General features: G+C 35.9%; 3 protein-coding genes across 4 annotated transcripts in view; 1 reads left to right on the plus strand and 2 right to left on the minus strand.

Annotated features, from left to right (window-relative positions):
• LOC128222193 (dipeptidase 1-like) overlaps positions 1-3880 on the plus strand; it is a 59983-nt gene extending 56103 nt beyond the window's left edge. For both annotated transcript variants that reach the window (XM_052931474.1, XM_052932225.1), the window contains 2 exons: positions 337-472; positions 3181-3880. In XM_052931474.1, coding sequence (XP_052787434.1) covers positions 337-472; positions 3181-3273 — 229 coding nt within the window. In that variant the 3' untranslated portion in view covers positions 3274-3880. The remainder of the gene's footprint in view (positions 1-336; positions 473-3180) is intronic.
• The window catches only part of LOC128224324 (tRNA N6-adenosine threonylcarbamoyltransferase, mitochondrial-like), a 451923-nt gene that overhangs the window by 145133 nt on the left and 285536 nt on the right, over positions 1-21254 (minus strand). The gene's annotated exons all lie outside the window — the stretch shown is intronic.
• LOC128221370 (dipeptidase 1-like) overlaps positions 5846-21254 on the minus strand; it is an 80862-nt gene continuing 65453 nt past the window's right edge. The window contains exons 5-10 of the mRNA XM_052930305.1: positions 20045-20129; positions 18060-18236; positions 14770-14866; positions 14410-14485; positions 12402-12537; positions 5846-9158 (exon numbers count right to left, since the gene is read on the minus strand). Of these exons, the coding sequence (XP_052786265.1) occupies positions 9057-9158; positions 12402-12537; positions 14410-14485; positions 14770-14866; positions 18060-18236; positions 20045-20129 (673 nt within the window). The 3' untranslated portion in view covers positions 5846-9056. The remainder of the gene's footprint in view (positions 9159-12401; positions 12538-14409; positions 14486-14769; positions 14867-18059; positions 18237-20044; positions 20130-21254) is intronic.

The following is a 21254-nucleotide window of genomic DNA, read 5'->3' on the forward strand; positions in this document are numbered from 1 at the left end:
TATGAAAACATATCCCCAAGAACCCACAAGACATTGTTGATTAGGTAGTCTGTGGCATTTTGACACCAAATCACTGTTATATTATCGAAATACTTTTCCGAAAAAAAATGCAAATGCTTTTTGTTCCAAAATCTAAAAAAAAATTATTTCGTAAAATTTGGTCAACTCCTTTCTACCCCAACACATGTCACACAGAATGTCTGTTTTACTCCCGAAAATATTTGTTCCTCAAAACTAAACTAAAAATAAACTTTTGAAACTTTATTAATTTTTTGCCTTCCCCACCCACTTGTGCAATGTGGAAGGCCCTTAATGCAAGACTCACCCTTTTTGCAGACATCCTGTTGGCCTAGAGGACGTCTCAACCTACCCGATGCTTTTCGCGGAGCTCGTGCGGCGAGGGTGGAATGAGGTTGACCTTCAAAAGCTTGCTGGTCGTAACCTCATCCGGGTATTTAGGCAGGCGGAAAAGGTAAAGAAATCGAATTACAGTCTAAACTCGATGGCTCGATATTCTAGGGACCGGGCAAAGTACTTCGAGCCTCGAGAATATCGAGCCAAGCGGGATTGCTTACAGAATGCTATTGTTTCATTTGTTACATAAAGTCTTATTTACCTCGTTTGTTATTGGCTACGCTATCCCCGCAAGAGAAGGAAGAGTATTTTATTGGGCATAGTTACGCACCCTAAATTTCGTTATATGACTTATTCGATTATTAGAAAATACAACTTTATTTTTTTATTTATTATAAAAATACATTTATGCAAACACAAGCAATTGTAAACACAAACATAGCTTTAAAGTTATATCAAAATGCATAGTAATTTAGGGATGGATAACAATTAGAGAAAGAACTTAAAGTGATGGCATGATTATTCAAACTGTTAAACCATTCAAATTCGATAATAATTATAATATCAGTCAAGCAATTTTAATCGATTAGCGCCTTGTGCTAAATGAAGCCAATCAAACAAATCAAGGTGTGAGATTCTTAACTGAACCAACGAAAATGACATCGACCCATGCAAACAAATCAAAGTGTGAAATTCTTGTTTGGGACCGCGAAAACGACTTCGAGCGTGGAGAAATATCGACCCTCAAGATATCGAGCCATCCGATCGAAATTTATATGAACAAAGAGTAAATAAAAATCGGTCCTTTTAATTTGGTTCGAGCCAACGAGAATATCGAGCCATGAGATATCGAGCCAACGAGTTTCGACTGTAGTTGTAACATTGAAGGATTTATCATTGCGGGTCATCAGTGTATGGACAATTTCATTTCTCCCACCTCAAATAAGTAGATCCAATAATTTAACCGTGCTAGATATTCTCATCTTGCCCACGGGCGAAGATAAAATGCCCGTATGAAACTCCTTTTACCACATTGTAATTACCTCCCTTGTTGAAGACTGTCGTCAGTAGCATCAAGGAAATCTTGTCTTATGGTAATATTTAGAACGCTAAATAATTACTTCTCGCTTCAATTGTCACCATGAAACAGTTTTCAGGCACCATTCAAGAAATAATGCTTCGTTCTCCTTGTAACTATTTAAAAAGACCGATTTGACTATTAACATTAACTGGATCACTGCGCGTATATCCATGACAACCACGTGCTATCGCATATCCATGCGCAATTATTTTCACTAAGCAAAAAAGAGATCCAGCAAAAAATACATTTTTACTTAATTTTGTTTAACTGAGGTGGGAGAAAAAGCATCTACCATAGCCGCTCGTATAAGATAGGTTCATCCCGACCCTCGCGCAGGGTGTTTTGCGGAAACTCGGTAAACCTCGTTTCCGCAAAACACCCTACGCTCGGGTCGGAATGAACCTATCTTACACTCTCGGCCATGGAAGATACTTATAATTTTACGTGATTAGTGAATACACCTTATATAAACAAGACTTTAACTCAGTTGATTAGATGGAAAGCCATGTTTTAGTGTGTGTATACCACGTGATAAATTGCGTCACAAATGTTACGTCGAAATGCAATATTTTGCTTCGAATGAAGACTTTAAACAAAGATAACTTAACGATTTCTTCACCATTTCAAATGAAACATAGCGCAGTCTACGCCGCTTACGGAGTTCCGCCTTCGGTCTTTTACCAGAGTTTGATGGAGAGTTTAGTTTCTTAAAACACTTCGACAAACCTTTTTACAATACGGCCATCTGACGGAGCACTGTCAAAACATTATTTTGGAAACAGGTTTGTCGAAGTGTTTGATGAAACAAATTACCTTATCAAACTTTGGAAATAAAACGAAAGTGGGAAGGGTTGGGGTTGGGTTAACTCTTTATGCGGCGTAGACTGCCCTTTGTTTTATTTAAAATGGTGTAGTAACGGAAAAGTTATCTTTGATTTAAGTCATTATTTTAAGCAAAAAGTTGCCTTCCGACGTAGCATACATGACTTAATTTATCACGTGGTATACACACACTGACGTATGGTCAGTGCATTGTTTTAGATTAACAGAGTTGATATTATTTATATCTTTTTTTGCACAATGCATATGAGACAGTTCATCTAAAAGGCTTTAAAAACGCTTCAAATGCATATATCAACATTCTTCTTATCCGTTGTATACGTTAAACATGACGTATTGTTTAACACGCAAGGAGTTATGACGTCATTGTTCATTTCAATATTGAGCTCCGATTGGATTGGCGCTACATCATTTAACCAATGATATACGATGTTACAAAAAACAGTTATTCCTTTAAACAAACGTATGTTGTCGGTTAAAATTATTTAAGAATAAATACTCAATTGCAGAAGATAGCACTAATTTTAAATCATAACGAATAATTATTCAAAGTGTAAATATAAGTATTGATCGCATTTTTCTTGGGTGTTTGCTTTATGAGTATGAACGCACTACAAGCGAGCGAATGGCCACTAAGCCCTAGCGCGCTTCATGGAATTTGCTCGCGTGCCCTACTGCGTTCATACATCGTAAACGCAAGAAAAAATGATTTCAGTCCTTAATTTAACGTCGTCATATTCCACTGTTTGAACGGCGGTAATGTCAATGACGTCAAATATATTATGAATATATATGCGTTCAATTCTGTTTTGTTTCTTACTGCACTATGTTGAATTCAATACATAAATGCGATTTTACTCAAGTGTTCTGAAAGTAATTATCTAATTCCGCGTATTCTAAACCAGGTGAAGGCAGAGATGGCCCACCTCCCACCGCAGGAGAGTCATCTCCCTTTTGACACCGCCTACCCTAGCGAGACCTGCCACACCCGACAGTAATACTGGTTCGATCTTTAATGGCCACGAGTGGAGAAACGTTTTGTTACGTTTGCTATTGTGTCTGGTTTAGTTTTGAATTTCCATATGAGCAATTACTGTTTGTTATACCTGATAAAGTGGTTTTGTTTCAAATTAATGACCATGAGTGAATATATGATTTGCTATATGAGCTGTAATGATTGGTTCAGTTTTAATGGTAATGGGTGAAGATACTATTTAGAGACTGGTTCAATTCTAATAGCCATGAGTTAATATACGATTTAGGGACTGGTTCAATTCTAATAGCCATGAGTGAAGATACGATTTAGAGACTGATTCAATTCTAATGGCCATGAGTAAAGATACGATTAAGAGACTGGTTCAATTCTAACGGTCATGTGTTAAGAGACAATTTAGAGACTGATTCAATTTTAATCGTCATGAGTGAAAAAACGATATAGAGATTATTTTGGTCATGATCGAACGTTCGATTTAGAGACTGGATCAATTCTTATGGCCACGCGTGAAGATATGATTAAGAGACTGGTTCAATTTTTATGAACATGCGTGAAGATACGATTTAGAGACGGGTTATTTCTAATAGCCATGAGTGAAGAAACGATTTAGAGACTGGTTCAATTATAATGGCCATGAGTGAAGATGCGATTTAGAGACTGGTTCATTTCTTATGGCCATGAGTGAAGTTACGATTTAGCGACTGGTTCAATTCTAACGGTCATGAGTAAAGCTATGATTTAGAGACTGGTTCAATTCTAACGGTCATGAGTTAAGATAACATTTAGAGACTGGTTCAATTTTAATCGTCATGATCGAAGGTTCGATTAAAGACTCGGTCAATTCTTATGGCCATGCGTGAAGATACGATTAAGAGACTTGTTCAATTCTCATGAACATGTGTGAAGATACGATTTAGAAACTGGTATAATTCTAATGACCATGAGTGAAGATACGATTTAGAGACTGGTTCATTTCTTATGGCCATGAGTGAAGTTACGATTTGATACATGAGCTTAAGTGACAGGTACAATTTTTATGGTCATTATTGAAGTTACGATTTGGTATTCGAAATTTAGCGACTGGTTCAGTTTGAATGCCATAACTTAAAATGCGCTTTTAAATACAAGCTATATTGACTGTTTCAACAGATCAGAATATTTATGTCCACAAACCATTACAGGCTCATTGTTGTTTACAGTAAAACTGCGGATGTTCGGACAGGCGGTCGTTCGAAAACCGGCAGTCAGTCGAGGTCGAAGCTTAGTCCCGACCATTATTCCTTGTGTTTTTTTTTTTGGTAAAAATAAACTATGCTATTTATTCGTTTTTTAATTGTTATTTTTTTATTTTATTTCTTTCTTTTTTTTTGGGGGGGGGGGATTTTTCACATTTATTAGACAAGCTTTTGATTATATGCGTGATTTTAACAACGCAATACAATACATACTCGGTGCCGAAGTAAACTGACGATTCAAACTTGGAAAAACATTGGGAAACATTTAATAACAGACTAATTTGGAAACTTGGGATACATCGGATCACTCGAGGTTTTAGCTCAGTCTCCGGCGTCCTCGAGCGATCGCAGTTTTACTGTACAATGATATAGTGACTGTGTTAATTTGCGCTGTGTGACAAGAGTGAATGTTTCGAATTGAATTACCCCGATTTGTAGGCGCTCTGTCAGCTATTCCGGCTTTTTCGATAGTAATGCACCAGACAATTGAAACCACAGCCCCCAGATCCGGCGGTACACCAGGGATAGCGGGGGGAAATGGGCCGTGTTTTACCTTCCAGGTGGCTACACACAGTGCCCAATGAATGCGGTGGTTTTGTTTTCGCCCCGAAAATAGAAGGGCATGAGCTTTACCTAGGATGACCCAGGGGTTCGGGGCATTTCACGGGAATTTTACCAGCAGTTTGTCCCCACTGGGCGGGGATTTTAGCTGGGATTTGCTGGACCGCGAGTCAAAGTCTCTGCTATTCCCTGACCTACTTGGGGCCGTGGTTACAATTGACTGGTGCATTATGCATATTAGTGCCAATGCCCTCTGTGACATAAGGTGTAGTTGAGGTTTCAACTATTGTATGCTCAGTGGTCTAAACGCGCTCTGGTATATTGTCGGCTGTGTTTGTTTTAATTCAATGGCCATACACCAATATAGATTAACTATATTACAATGCGGTTAATGAAGTGTTTATATTTTGTTGTTGACTGATTTACTCTCATAGCTGGCATAGGTGAGGTTTTCTACGTACGGGATGGTGACTTCTTTAATCGTTTATATTTATGATTGCACATAAGTCAATCCGTCATTTAACAAGTTACAAGTCATCATTTACATCCGTCATAGAGATTTGTTATAAGGCCACGGGCGTAGCTAAGCTTTGCCGAATCTGTAAGAGTGCCTTGCTAAAATGGTGATTTCCATCGACCTTTGGTCAAATACTAGTAGTCAAGGGTGTAACTGAGCTCTGTTGCGTCTGTAAGAGTGACTTTTCAAATGTACACGGATTTATGACCAAGAATGTACATGTAGGACGGGAAGGGTAGACAAGCAAATAAAATGCTAAGACGGAAAAGGTACACAAAAATAACATGTTAAGACGAAAGGGTACACAAACAAATAACATGTTAAGACAGAAAGCGTACACAAACAAATAACATGTTAAGATGGAAATGGTAACAAACAAACAACATGTTATGATGAAAAGGGTACACAAACAATTAACAACGTCAAGACAGTAAAGGTACATAAACCAATAACATGTTAAGCCAGATATGGTACACAAACAAATAACATGTTAAGACTGAAAGGGTACAGAAACAAATAACATGTTAAGACAGAAAGGGTATACGAACAATTGATATTTTATGACAGAAATAATACACAAACAAATAACATGTAAAGACAGAAAGTGTACACAAACAAATAACATGTTAAGGTGGAAAAGGTACACAAACAAATAACATGTTAAGGTGGAAAAGGTACACAAACAAATAACATGTTAAGATGGAAATGGTACACAAACAATTAGCAACGTTAAGACAGAAAGAATACACAAAAAATAACTTGTTAAGACAGAAAAAAGGGTACACAAACAAATAACATGTTAAGACAGAAAAAAGGGTACACAAACAAATAACATGTTAAGAAGGAAAAAGTACACAATCAAATAACATGTTAAGACAGAAAGGGTACACAAACAAATAACATGTTAAGAAGGAAAAAGTACACAAACAAATAACATGTTAAGACAGAAAAAAGGGTACACAAACAAATAACATGTTAAGAAGGAAAAAGTACACAATCAAATAACATGTTAAGACAGAAAGGGTACACAAACAAATAATATGTTAAGAAGGAAAAAGTACACAATCAAATAACATGTTAAGACAGAAAAAAGGGTACACAAACAAATAACATGTTAAGAAGGAAAAAGTACACAATCAAATAACATGTTAAGACAGAAAGGGTACACAAACAAATAATATGTTAAGAAGGAAAAAGTACACAATCAAATAACATGTTAAGACAGAAAGGGTACACAAACAAATAACATGTTAAGATGGAAATGATACACAAACAAATAATATGTTAAAACAGAAAGGGTTCACAAACAAATATCATATTAAAATGGAAAGGATGCCCAAACAAAAAACAATTTAAGACGGAATCAGTACACAAACAAATAACATGTTAAGACTGAAAGGGAGACAAACAAGTTATATGTTAGGAGAGAAATGGTACACAAAAGTGTCAAACCAAAATCGACAAAAATGTTTATATAAGTAAATAATTTATTTCATCAATGTAAAAAGCCATATATAACAGGCATGTGAAAATGCGAGATATAGTCTGAACACTTATAGAATCAACGACACGTCAGTCGCATTGCTATCAGATAAAATATTATGCACCTGATTAATTCCATACATTTTGTGCATATGGTATAAAACACTAATATTGTTCTCGATTATATATGTTATCAGTGGCGTAGCTTGCCCTATATTCATGTAGATTCATAAATGTGCTAGGGGGTCTGGGGGCGTGCCCCCCCCTCCTGAAATATACGAAAACAATGGTGCAATGTGGTGAGTTCTGAGGTGCTTCTTTAGTACTGAAAAATGGACAGTGTTAGGATCTACAATTATTCCTTTACTTTCTATAAAATAGCAAACGACTAAGCCCGAGTTATGTTAATAATACTCAGATTGTCTAACAGAAGTCTAATTTTCGGTCCTTTTTGCAATTGATATACAGTCAAACCCCGTTGGCTCGAACTGAAAGGGACCGGCGAAAATACTTCGAGCCTCAGAAAAATCGAGCCAAGCGGGATTTTTTACCTTAAGTATAAAGCAAACGGACCTTTACATCTAGTTCGAGCCAACGATGATTTCGAGCCAAACGAGTTCGAGCCAACGGGGTTCGACTGTATATAATTACATGTTCAATGTCCATGTGTATGTAACAGCATGTAAGGTCAAGTACGGATACTGGAACTTTGTCTGAATTATTTATTTTTTTGTCAGAATCATATGGATTCAGCCGCGAACTCGCGTATAGGCAGCTACGCGCCAGGTGATGGAATATATATATTTTATGCTGGATATGATACAACACGTGTACAAGCGTATAATCTAATAATGATGTACAAAACAATAGTGACATTTCATGACCGATATGCTCGTCCAGTGTGTGTATACCACGTGATAAATTACGTCATGTATACCACGTGATAAATTACGTCATGTATACCACGTGATAAAAAACGTTATATATACTACGTCGAAAGGCAGCATTTTGCTTAAAATAAATACTTCAATCAAAGATAACTTTTCTTTTACTGCACCATTTTAAATGAAACAAAGGACAGTCTATGTGGCTTAAAGAGCCCCTCCTTCGTTTTATTACCGAAGTTTATTAAGGTGATTAGTTTCAACAAACACTTCGACAAACCTGGTTCCAAAATAATGATTTTGACAGTGCTCCGTCAGACGGCCGTATTGTGAAAGGTATGTCGAAGTGTTTTAAGAAACTCAACTCTCAATCAAATGCCAAGACCAAAGGCGGGGCTCTGTAAGTGGCGTAGACTAAGCTATGTTTCATTTGAAATGGTGAAGAAATAGGAAAGTTATATTTGTTTAAAGTCTTCATTCGAAGGAAAATATTGCCTTCCAACGTAGCATTTATGACGCATTTTATGACGTGGTATACACACACTGTCGTCGGTATAATGGTTTATGATTTCATGAGTAAAAAATGATTATCACAGAACAAATAATTTTCAAAAACGTATCGGGTGCACGCAATGTACGGTTATAAGTATACCAAACTCCACACAGCGGTTCCTTCTCCTGACTACTCCTTCATTCACTCGTACATTGCGAGATTCGGAGCTCCCCGGCCATTTCACATCGAAAACAACCTCGGATGTAAATGGACGGTTTACAATGTCAGAAATCTTTACATTTTAACTATGCAGCAAGTAGATCGCATAGTAGTTTAAATTAAGCAGTTAAACTGAATGACGGTAATCTGGAAATCTTAATTAGTTATGCAATAAATCACTTCACTAACAATCATTTTAAACTTAGATATACAAAATATACGTTAAAACAATACAATCAATTTATACTAGCATTTAGATTTTTACGAACTACTTCTACTGATGCACCGGCATACATCCAATGTTGTTTTCGATGAAAAATGGCCGAGGAGTTCCGAATGTCGTATATTGCGAAGGAGCTTGAATATATTCACATGTGCGGCGGATAAGGCGTACGACTACCACGTGTCAAGGCGCGTGTGACACACTTCTTCCGGTGCGGCAACTTCAAAGGGAAGCATATCCTCGTGCGGAGCCTCGTGTGACATTTCAGCTTTCACCTGTGAAAACGGAGACAGACATGTGTAAATGCATAGATCAAACATTTAACATTAATGTATTCGACCTACAAATCACATTAAGATATCCGACGTGCATCTAAGTTCGGGGTAATCTTTGCTAATCTTACATCAGAAAATCCGATTTACATTTTACATGAATGTAATTGTTTGTTTCAGTGAGATATCGATTTTATTTTATCGACTGGGCACCGAAATTCATATTTTCACGACTGGTATAGCCACGAGTGAAAATATGAACTTTCGGTAATCTTTTTATTTCATGCTACCAACGAAGGTTTTAACGTTTTTTCTGTCTGTTTTAATCACCATGACGCACCCCGTTGAGTGCCTCATATTTTGACAGCATAACTGAATTATTAAAGTGCATGCCGGAATAAAATAGGGCTTAAATGCATTATACAGTTATTCGCAGCATTCTATTTTATAAACACACAATAAGCAAAAAAAATAATATTAACAGTACATATTGTTTCTACAAGATTATTTTTTTTTGCAATTGCTCACACAACTTTAAAAAAACAAGTTGACTGCGTATGAATACATAAATAGATATTTCATTCAGCGAGGCACAGATGAACTTGCAACATGTGTTTAGACCTGAAATTTGGAAATTAAATCAATCGCATCAATTTTTTAAAGCGTTTTGTGATTAAAAACGTGGAAGAAAACAAGTTTATAGTTGTCACTGTCACAGCTGTCAAAAATCATGCAGATTTATTGTATATGCGGAGTGATTTTCCGTGAGACTGGAAAATCGCAAGGTTTCTGGTGACCTGAAAATGTGTCTGCTTTTGTGAACAATAATTTGCAGTAAAGGTTGATGCTGTTTTTTTTATATTAGCTGCTCGAAGTATTGTGAAATAATTGGTGTGAATGTAGCAAAATTAAGCGGGAAGCTTAGATTCTTCTCTGGATTGGTCATGACATATACCAGTGAACGAGCTCTACTAAAAGTAATGTCGACTATCGCAGCTAATAAGAGAAGGTCGGCTTTGGGGTTAAGGTGAGAAACTGGCCCCAATTTCTAGAAACTTCTTAAGCTTAACAGGCTTAAGTAGCTTATTTCAATTAGCCAAATTACATACTTAAATTGAATTATGATAGATGAAAAATGGTTAATTGTGATTATCATAATGACAATTCCTATCTACAGTATAAAAACTCTTAAAGAAGTAAATCTTATTTAAATTATTGGAAAAAAAATCATGACCTTAGCTTAATTCTGCTATGAGGGACTTAAAAAGTTTCGAGAAATTGGGGCCAGAGTTTTAGTTTCTAGAGCGGTATTCATAAGACAGTTTAAGTCGTTTCCTAACTTAAGTCATTTTCTAAAGTTAAGATTCTTACTTATTATATGATACAATCGCTTCATAGTATCTGAAATACTTCATTGATTTGATTCAAGAAACATACCTTGATGTATTTTCATTTGACAACGAAAATTTTAGGAAATTGACTTAAGCTAAAAATGATTTAAGAAGTTGTTTTATGAATACGACCCCTGGCATACATCAAAACTGTGAGTGCTGGGTTTTCAGTTATATTTCAAAATTACAAACTAGCATGCGATTATTTTCAATTTTAATGATGTTGAGAACCAAGTTTTGTCAGCTGTCCATTTTATAATTTTTTGAAGCAGGCGCCTTAAGAACATGTATATAATATACAGGTGAGTAAGCACAAACTAGCGACCGATAGTAGCGACCATCAACTTGATCGACCGATAAGAAAAGAGTTATCCCGCTTGATATTTTACAGGTGCTGTTAAAAGGAAGTAACTTTTGTTGTATTTACTATGGTAACCACAAGGGGAGCAACTCCAATTGTAAATTGAATAAGGAACAGGGAAGTTAAATCCAGAAAAAAGAAGTTCCCTTTTTAAAGCTGCACTCTCACAGATTTACCGTTTTTACAACTTCCTTCATATTCTTGGAATAAACCATTTTTTGGCGTACATATATGAAAACCAGTGATATAAGACTTTTCCTTTTAACGTTCGAAAACTAATGATTTATGGCTGACATTTGCACAAAACATCAATTTTTGATCATAAATATGAAATCTTGTGATTGTTTTGTGTCAGCAGTCTGTATCATTGATTTCCATGCATTTTCGCAAGAATTGGTTCGTTTCAAGACAAAAAGTAAAAAAAGTTGTCAAAACATTTAATCTGTGCTAGTGCAGTCTTAAAAAAAACAGTGAAATATTAATATGTTATTACACTTTTTCAAAATGGTGAAATATCAAATTTATTTCACTGATAAATCTCTATTTACCACAAAAACACATGAAATAAATCTATGTTTCTAACGTAAATCTCCGGACCTTGGGTGGAGGGGGGCGGGGGGCGTGGTTAACTGGTGCATAATGTGTACACTGAGTTTTAAGTAAATAGACATATGGACACCTTTGTAATTTAGACCAAATGTAAGGGTTGTGCACGATTTCAGCACCGCCTATTGTTACCACATCGCTCCTTTAATATGTGACTACATTGACCATTTGTCAAACAACAACAGCAACAACAACAACGACAACAACAGCGACTACACCAACAGCAACAACAATAATAACAACAACAATAACAAAGACAGTATCATAACATTAGCACCAGAAGTAGCACCAGCAGTAGCACCAGCAGTAGCACCAGCAGTAGCAACAACACAACAACAACAATAACAACAACAACAACATAATAATAATAATAAAAACCTTTACGTTGTACTCTAATTGAGCTTCACATTAATCGAACTAGAGAATTTCTGCCATTTATGTGTTAAATGGGACTCCTCTTAGATTGCCAACAAACTACTTTTCGAGAAAACGTTTTCTTTACCCGAATGCATTTATACTACAAATCATTTCTCTCAGTAAAAAAAGTTAATGATAGGTTGCCATATGAAGAGAATGTAAATAATAGCTAAAATCTGACATTTAAACTTAGTTAAAAACATGGCAAGATATTTCCGCATACACACCGGGCATGACCCGAGGTAAATGCTAAATTTAATGTTAAAGCAAGTAAAAATAGTAAAATAAATGCATTTAAACTGTAAGTTTTTTACTTTGGAAGATTTGTATTTTTCATATGTCTAATTGTATTTGCAACCCGAACGAAACGAAGCATTAAAAGCATAGAAATGTCATATATAAATCAATTACTTCACTACATGCTTAAAGATCTGATGAAAGTCGTTTTAATCAATTCGATAAATTTATCACCTTCTCTGCCTGCCTAAGTACCCGGATGAGATTACGGCCGGCGAGTTTTTGAAGGTCAGCCTCGTTCCAGCCTCGCCGCACGAGCTCAGCGAACAAGGCCGGGTAGGTGGACACGTCTTCTAGGCCAACCGGAAGTCTGCAAAAAAGAGTGACACGTATAGTCACGTGTAAATTGTAGGAATAGAAAATCGGTCAAAATCATAATTATAATCGATTCTGTGATAATACATTCGATTATCGGCGACCTCGGCTTTATCAATCATCGTTTTATCCCTAGTTCAATGAATACTTCGGCGAAGGTGTATATGGTGCACTTGGTATAAGTTATGTGTACAATAAGTCACGCGTTTATTATATATTAGTGTATATTATATACTTAGTGCATGCTTATTACAACTGATTATCTTGTATAATTGTATACGGTAAAAGGTACATGATCAATATACAATTGTTAACAACATATTATTGTACCAATGACATGTATAAAATAAATCCTTTTGTCAATTGATAAAGATATATTATATATTGTGTAAGGTACGTGTTATACAACGTATAAAACAAGTGTACATTTCCTAAGGTATGTGTATAACGTATAAGACACGTGTACATTTCCTAAGGTATGTGTATAACGTATAAGACAAGTGTACATTTCCTAAGGTATGTGTATAACGTATAAGACACGTGTACATTTCCTAAGGTATGTGTATAACGTATAAGACACGTGTACATTTCCTAAGGTATGCGTACAACGTATAAGACACGTGTACATTTCCTAAGGTATGCGTACAACGTATAAGACACGTGTACATTTCATACGGTATGCGTATAACGTATAAGACACGTGTACATTTCATACGGTATGCGTATAACGTATAAGACACGTGTACATTTCATACGGTATGCGTATAACGTATAAGACACGTGTACATTTCATACGGTATGCGTATAACGTATAAGACACGTGTACATTTCCTAAGGTATGTGTATAACGTATAAGACACGTGTACATTTCCTAAGGTATGTGTATAACGTATAAGACACGTGTACATTTCCTAAGGTATGTGTACAACGTATAAGACACGTGTACATTTCCTAAGGTATGTGTACAACGTATAAGACACGTGTACATTTCATACGGTATGTGTACAACGTATAAGACAGGTGTATCCTTCATAAGGTATGTGTTCAATGTATAAGACACGTGTACATTTCATAAGGTATGTGTAGAACGTATAAGACACGTGTACATTTCATAAGGTATGTGTACAACGTATAAGACACGTGTACATTTCATACGGTATGTGTACAACGTATAAGACACGTGTACATTTCCTAAGGTATATGTACAACGTATAAGACACGTGTACATTTCATAAGGTATGTGTACAACGTATAAGACAGGTGTATCCTTCATAAGGTATGTGTACAACGTATAAGACACGTGTACATTTCATAAGGTATGTGTACAACGTATAAGACAGGTGTATCCTTCATAAGGTATGTGTACAACGTATAAGACAGGTGTATCCTTCATAAGGTATGTGTACAACGTATAAGACACGTGTACATTTCATACGGTATGTGTACAACGTATAAGACACGTGTACATTTCATAAGGTATGTGTACAACGTATAAGACACGTGTACATTTCATAAAGTATGTGTACAACGTATAAGACACGTGTACATTTCATAAGGTATGTGTTCAACGTATAAGACACGTGTATATTTCATAAGGTATGTGTACAACGTAGTATAAGACACGTGTACATTTCATACGGTATGTGTACCACGTATAAGACACGTGTACATTCCATAAGATATGTGTAAATGCATATTTAGCTACACGTGGCGTAGTTTTATAACCACTTTTAACGTGCACTAAGGCGCATGCTAGTATCATGAACGGTGTTTGAGTTAGGGACAAGAGTAAAGGTTTAGACCGACAAAGTTGTCGACGTTTCGATGTTTTTTCAGAAAAGAAGGATGCTGAAAAAAATATACTTACGAGGGGACACCGTCATAGTCAGCCCCTATACCCACGTGATCGACCCCAATAAGGTTCTTGATGTAATCTATGTGATCTGAAAGAAGGGGAGTAATAATGCAAATAATACGTGATTCGTAGTTGAGTAACACATACATTCCTTGTGAAAATTGGCCCTCCCAACAACGCATAGATTCAGTTTCCGGATATGGATAAGGTGCTGTTACGATAAAGATGGAGTTATAAAAAACCGAAAACATGGCATTTAGCGCATGCGCTGTGGACTTATGTAACTGTTTTCAGTTTCGAACTGTAGAAACTCGGGTCCCTCGAGTAGGTATTCCCAAAATGCTCAATACACACGTTGTTTAAAATGTATACCTGCGACATGGGCGAGGGTAGATTCTGTGCCGTTCATAGGATAACAAGTGACGTATTTGTCGTAAAAATTCACCATCACCAATCCGCCGTTTGTTTTCTGAAAATACATGTTACGATAACGTGTAAATGGATTAAATTAAGGATTAAAACTGTTCTATTCGCTTCCGACTTTGTTTTTTACATTGCCGACCCAATCTTTCATTTGGTAATATAATTTTCCGTTAGCTCATTTGGGAGAGCGTTCGCTTCGGGTGCGGAAGGTCGGGGGTTCAGGCCCGGCTGCCTCAAAAACGTTAAAATATGGCATTAGTAGCTTCGTTGCCCAGCGTTTGGCATTTAAAGGGTAGTACTGGTAAATAGTGTACTCAGTACTGGTTTTACCCAGGAAGTTGTATCCAGTGTATCGGTTCTATACACCGAACCAGTTCACTGGCACCGGATTTACACTCTTATTTTTAAAAAAATAAGAAGAAAAACCCCCTTATGATTTCAAACTAAAAATTACGATTCCCAAAGTGTGAAAAATTATTGAAAAATATTGTTTTGTTTATAAATATGCACTATGTACTGTCTTTATATTCTCAAGGAGAAAGATTTTATCTTTTATTTTTTAAGAAAAAAAATGATTTTGAAAATTCGGTGGCAGTGAGCCAGTTATAGAACATAGCGGTCTACTCGCAAAAATCTAGGACACCACACCCTGATTTCTTGTATATAACAATTTTTCTTCAAGTCTTCCAATGCCTGCTTTTGATTGCGAGTTGCAGTCACTTCTTTATCATGTCACTTATATTCTTAACAGTGTGTGTATACCACGTGATAAATTACGTCATATACTAGTATGCTACGTCGGAAGGCAACATGTTGCTTAAACTAAAGACCTCGATGATAACTTTTCTTTTATTACACCATTTTAAATGAAACAACGGGCAGTCTATACCGCTTAAATAGCTCTTCCTTCGTTGTATTACCGAAGATAAGGTGATTAGTTTCAACAAACACTTCGACAAATATGTTTCCAGAATAATAAGTTTGACAGTGCTCCGTCAGACGGCCGTATTGTGAAAGGTTGGTTGAAGTGTTTTAAAAAACCAAACTCCAATCAAATTCTGGTAAAAGACTGAATGTGGGGCTACGTAAGCGGCGTAGACTGCGCTATGTTTCATTTAAATGGTGACGAAATAGAAAAGTTATCTATGTTTAAATTCTTCATTCGAAGCAAAATATTGCCCTCCGACGTAGCATTTTTGACGCAATTTATCACGTTGTATACATACACTGCTTAAAGTGACACTCTTATTCCAAATCAATACATACAAATGTATAAAAAACATCAGTTTTGACTGATAAACCTTTTATCTTCTTACTAAATAATTCACTTATGGAAAATATTAATTACCTTTAACAAGATCGTAATCGTGTATTTAAAAGCAGAAAGCGCAAACATACTAAATGATTGGTGAATGCTAAAAGATTTACTGTGGTCTGCTATAGTCTCATAAGGCAGAAATACTGTGTTTTATGCTCATTTCCTTCTATTTAAACACGGCACCCTTCATAAGAACCATTGTTTTCGACAATAATTCATCCTTTCTGGACTATTGAAACAATATTATTAAATGTGGTAGATCTTATTTGGGAGTAAGAGTGTATCTTTAATCACTGGCCTCGGATTTTCAAACTCAATCATTTTTTAAAAAAATCTAAAAAGATCTTATAATTCTTAACTAAAAATCATAATACCGAAAATGCGAAAAACTATTAAAAAATATGTATATGTTAGTATAATATACAGTACAAAGTGTATATTTATTAAATAAAATATTTTTCAATATTTTTTCACATTTTCGGTATTATGATTTTTAGTTTAGAATTATAAGATTTTTTTGGATTTTTTTTAAACAATGATTGAGTTTGAAAATCCGGTGCCAGTGATTAAAGATATACTCAAAGTCGATAACGATTCAGTCAGCTCGTGTTTATTTTCCCTGCACTTAAGATCGTTGCGATTTCTCAAACCATATTTGATCAGTAATAATAGACACACCGCACATTTAAAACATACTTTATTTCAAACGCAATTAACTTGAGGTTTATCAGGACTCATTCAGGCGGCAAGTGGGACATATCTTACATTGAAAACACGATATTTAAACCCGTTTTCATCATATCTAAACAGGCAGGTTGCATGCATTTTGCGTCATTATAAATATCAGTTACATAGAGTGTAAGAGTTAAACAGTTTTATTTGTACCACCTAAAAAAAACAACAACAAAAAACAACATTTGCCGATTTTTCTAACTTTTCATAAAAACACTATTATATTGAGGAAGAAAAAAACAAAATAAACACATACACACACGTTAAAAATCAAGTTAGCTCGATAGCGCAACCACTACTTGACAGCGCCACCACTAGGGCAACAGCGCCACCACTTTTATAAATATGTGCATTTTTACTTTTTAAGAAGTGCTTTTTAGGTTTGGTTGTGTTCCGGCATAGGTACAATACATAACAGTTATGTTTGCATGCGTGAGAATGTTCTTACGGGGTGTGTAAGCACCGAAATGTACATGCTATGCAATCAGATCTCAAAATATGCACACGTCTGATTCGGGTAAAAGCTCCAGGCACCACAATTTGCACAATATTGAAACGAAATAGTAACCAGCCTACAGTAGAAGTGTTCTTACACGGTACTACATTCTCCGATTTCCGAAATATATCCGTTAAATGAAATTATCAAATAAAATATAAATCGTACTCACGTTTGTTCATGTAAACATAGGGCACAGCTCCACCACGGAAGTGGCGACAGCTCTTTTTCTTTGCACCGCCGTAAACTGGTGGAGCTGGCGTTTACAGGCCGTGTATTAGACACATCGTAAATATCGCTCAGGTAGTGCACCAGTCAATTGTAACCACGGCCCCCAGGTCCGGGGGTATACCGTGGATAGCGGGAAAATTGGCCGTGTTTTTACCTCTCAGGTGGCCCCGCAGTGCCGGGTGAATGCGGTGGTTTTGTCTTTGGGCCCGAAATAGCGGGGAACGGTCCTTACCTAGGGTCCCTGGGATGCGGGGGCATTTGATGGGGATTTAACCAGCAGTTCGTCCCCGCAGGGCAGGGACCCGGGCTTGGGTGGACCGAAAGTCAAAGTCCCGGCTATTCCCCGGACCTGGGGGAGCCGTGGTTACAATTGACTGGTGCATAGTGATTAAGTATGTTTACTTTAATAGAAAATTTCTTAAAGCATTGCTTCAATGGTTAAGTTTGGTAACAATGCGTTACCGTAAGTTTAAGAACGTCGTCCTGTACATTCCGGTAGTGGTTACAGAGCGCAAAGGCGGAGGAGTGGCTGTAGATTACAGGTGCGCGCGCAATCGCCAGTGTTGAAACCATGGTCGCCTTGGCAACGTGTGCCAGGTCCACGAGCATTCCGATACGATTCATTTCCAAAATAACTTGCTGAAATATATAGAAAACAACACTTTAGAGCTTTAATAAAAACTTCACTCTCACAGATATACCGTTTTTACAACTTTTTTATCTTTAAATGAGCATTTTTTTTGCGCCATAACTGCAAACCAGTGATTCAAGACTGCTGACAAAAGATCAGATCGCAGATATGCATATTTGCGTTCGAAACTTAATGTTTTATGGCTTAAAGAGCGTTACTAACGGTTTAAGAAAAATGCATTAAACATTTTTTTTTAACTTACATAAAAAAAATCTGCGGTCTAATTTTTGTCAGCAATCTTTTATGACTGGTTTCTTAGAATTTTCGCATAAATTTGCTTGTTCCAAGACAAAAAAAGTTGTAAAAACGGCCAATCTGTGAGAGTGCAGCTTTAAACAAATTTAAAAGTCCTGCTGTAAACCCTCCTTCGAAATCAGTGGTACAGTGGTATTTTATGTATAGTATTCGCATTATAAATAATTTAGACTTAATACGGGCTGGCCTGGGATGGTATTCGATATTGGACTTAATTAGATACAAGAACGATGTATCTAATCGGACAAAATTATGTAAAGATGGACTAATTACATCCCTGATCAATTATTTGAGTAATCTGAATAATACAATTAATTAATTGTAGTGTATTAGCGTGATTCTATTAACATTAAGTTATTATGAATTTCCCGTAAAGTGTAATTTTGCATTAAATCAAAAAAGGTCACAAGTGTTAATTCATAAAGGTTAACTGCTTAATTTAAATTACTACGCAATCTACTTGTATCGTATAACCGTTGTTGCTTTCGAAAAAAGATTTACGAGGTGTTCCGATTTTATTACTTTAGAGCCGATTCTTTTCTTTCCGTTATTATACGACTCTACGTTATACCATGAACACTCTAATTCGTAAACATGGTTAAAAAGCAATTAGAATTATCATCAAAAACACATGTCACGTGTACCTTTCCAAATCCCTGAACATTGTAATTTTAATAACAAAATGGACTCATGTGTACCTTTTCAAATTCCAGAACTTTAATTTTAATAACAAAATGGACTCATGTGTACCTTTTCAAATTCCAGAACTTTAATTTTAATAACAAAATGGACTCATGTGTACCTTTTCAAATTCCAGAACTTTAATTTTAAAAACAACATGGATTCATGTGTATCCTTTCAAGCTCCAGAACTTTAATTTTAAAAACAACATGGATTCATGTGTACCTTTCCAAATTCCAGAACTTTAATTTTAAAAACAACATGGATTCATGTGTTCCTTTACAAATTCCAGAATTTTAATTTTAAAAACAACATGGATTCATGTGTACAGGTCTTTCCAAATTCCAGAACTTTAATTTTAAAAACAACATGGATTCATGTGTTCCTTTACAAATTCCAGAATTTTAATTTTAAAAACAACATGGATTCATGTGTACAGGTCTTTCCAAATTCCAGAATTTTAATTTTAAAAACAACATGGATTCATGTGTACCTTTACAAATTCCAGAATTTTAATTTTAAAAACAAAATGGACTCATGTGTACAGGTCTTTCCAAATTCCAGAATTTTAATTTTAAAAACAACATGGATTCATGTGTACCTTTCCAAATTCCAGAATTTTTATTTTAATAACAGCATGGATCTATTTATTGTACCTTTCGAAGTCTGTTAGTCCAACCTGAGCATAATTATACTAATAACAACATGGATTGTACCTTTCCAAATCCCTGAACATATAATTGTAATAATAAATTTAACCCATGTGTACCTTTCCAAATTCCAGAATTTTTATTTTTATAACAACATGGATTTATTGTACCTTTCCGAAGTCTGTAAGTCCATCAAGTGGTTTTCCGTCCGCCGTCTCATTGTAGTCGGGTGCGTCTTGGCGCCAATTGTCTGCCCTGAAAAGATAGAGAAGTTTAGAATATTACGTATTATGCTTGGTTTGTAAAAAAAGACGGATGAGAGTATCGATTTCTTCTTTAGGGTAAACGCCAGTTTCATCGGGCAGAAACTTCATTAAAGTTACCTATCAGTGGTTCGATTATAAAACTGTATCGCTGATATACTCGAAATAGTATTATTGTGTGCACTATGTCCATGCTCATACATAATACCTTCAATTTTGTATGTCTAAAATGTTGTTTTGCTATGCGACAGTGTCACCATGAGAAGGAGGCGTGATGCGAGATTTATGTTTGTATATCATAACAAGACAGCCTGTTGCGTCAAGGACCTGTGTCTGTAGGACGAAGATCGCGGCGTCCCGTACGAAATAAAGGGGCGGATTCCGGGCGGAATTGAGGCGGAATTGGCACGGAATCGGTGAATTCCGCCTGGAGTATGGACGGAATCATTATTCCGCCCGATATCCCTCTAAGTTTCTAGTGGATTCTGGGCGTGAAAATATTGGAAGTTCCAGGCGTAAACAAATTACGGGCGTATTTATATACCCTAACATTTGTGTAACACGGAATTTCGTACTTTGTTTTTTATACGAAACCTTTGGGACGGAATATCCTACTTAAACATTTTAGTGGCGCGTAATTTCGAACTTAGCCTAATATTTTCAGCCAAAAAAATCCAAAATAATTCGAAAGTCATGAAAATTATTGAATTGTTTTTGTTCCCTTTAACATTTAGATTTCACATAGCGAGTTAAAAGCTAATCATCTTCCATGCTTTCATCTGAACACCGCATACTCCATGTAATATAAAATATGCAACAAAAATAAAAATAAAGGTCAAACACATAAAGGAAAATAAATACATGACCCCATGATATAAATTTACACTCAGCTTTTATGAACTTTAAAGTCAACTTAAAAAGTTACTTATGACACTAATTTGGACATTATAACATCAACCACTAATATCAATTAAAACTAAACTTAGCTTAGTCGGCTATAAATAATTGACTTCCATTCGATTCGAGGTCGTCATGTACAATACTGTGCTTCAATATTTGACTCACCGATAAGCCTCATGGGCTTTCAATGGGGTACAAGACCCAGCTGTTTATAAAT

Source organism: Mya arenaria, chromosome 1 (genome assembly GCF_026914265.1).
Source record: "Mya arenaria isolate MELC-2E11 chromosome 1, ASM2691426v1".
NCBI lineage: Eukaryota > Metazoa > Mollusca > Bivalvia > Myida > Myidae > Mya > Mya arenaria.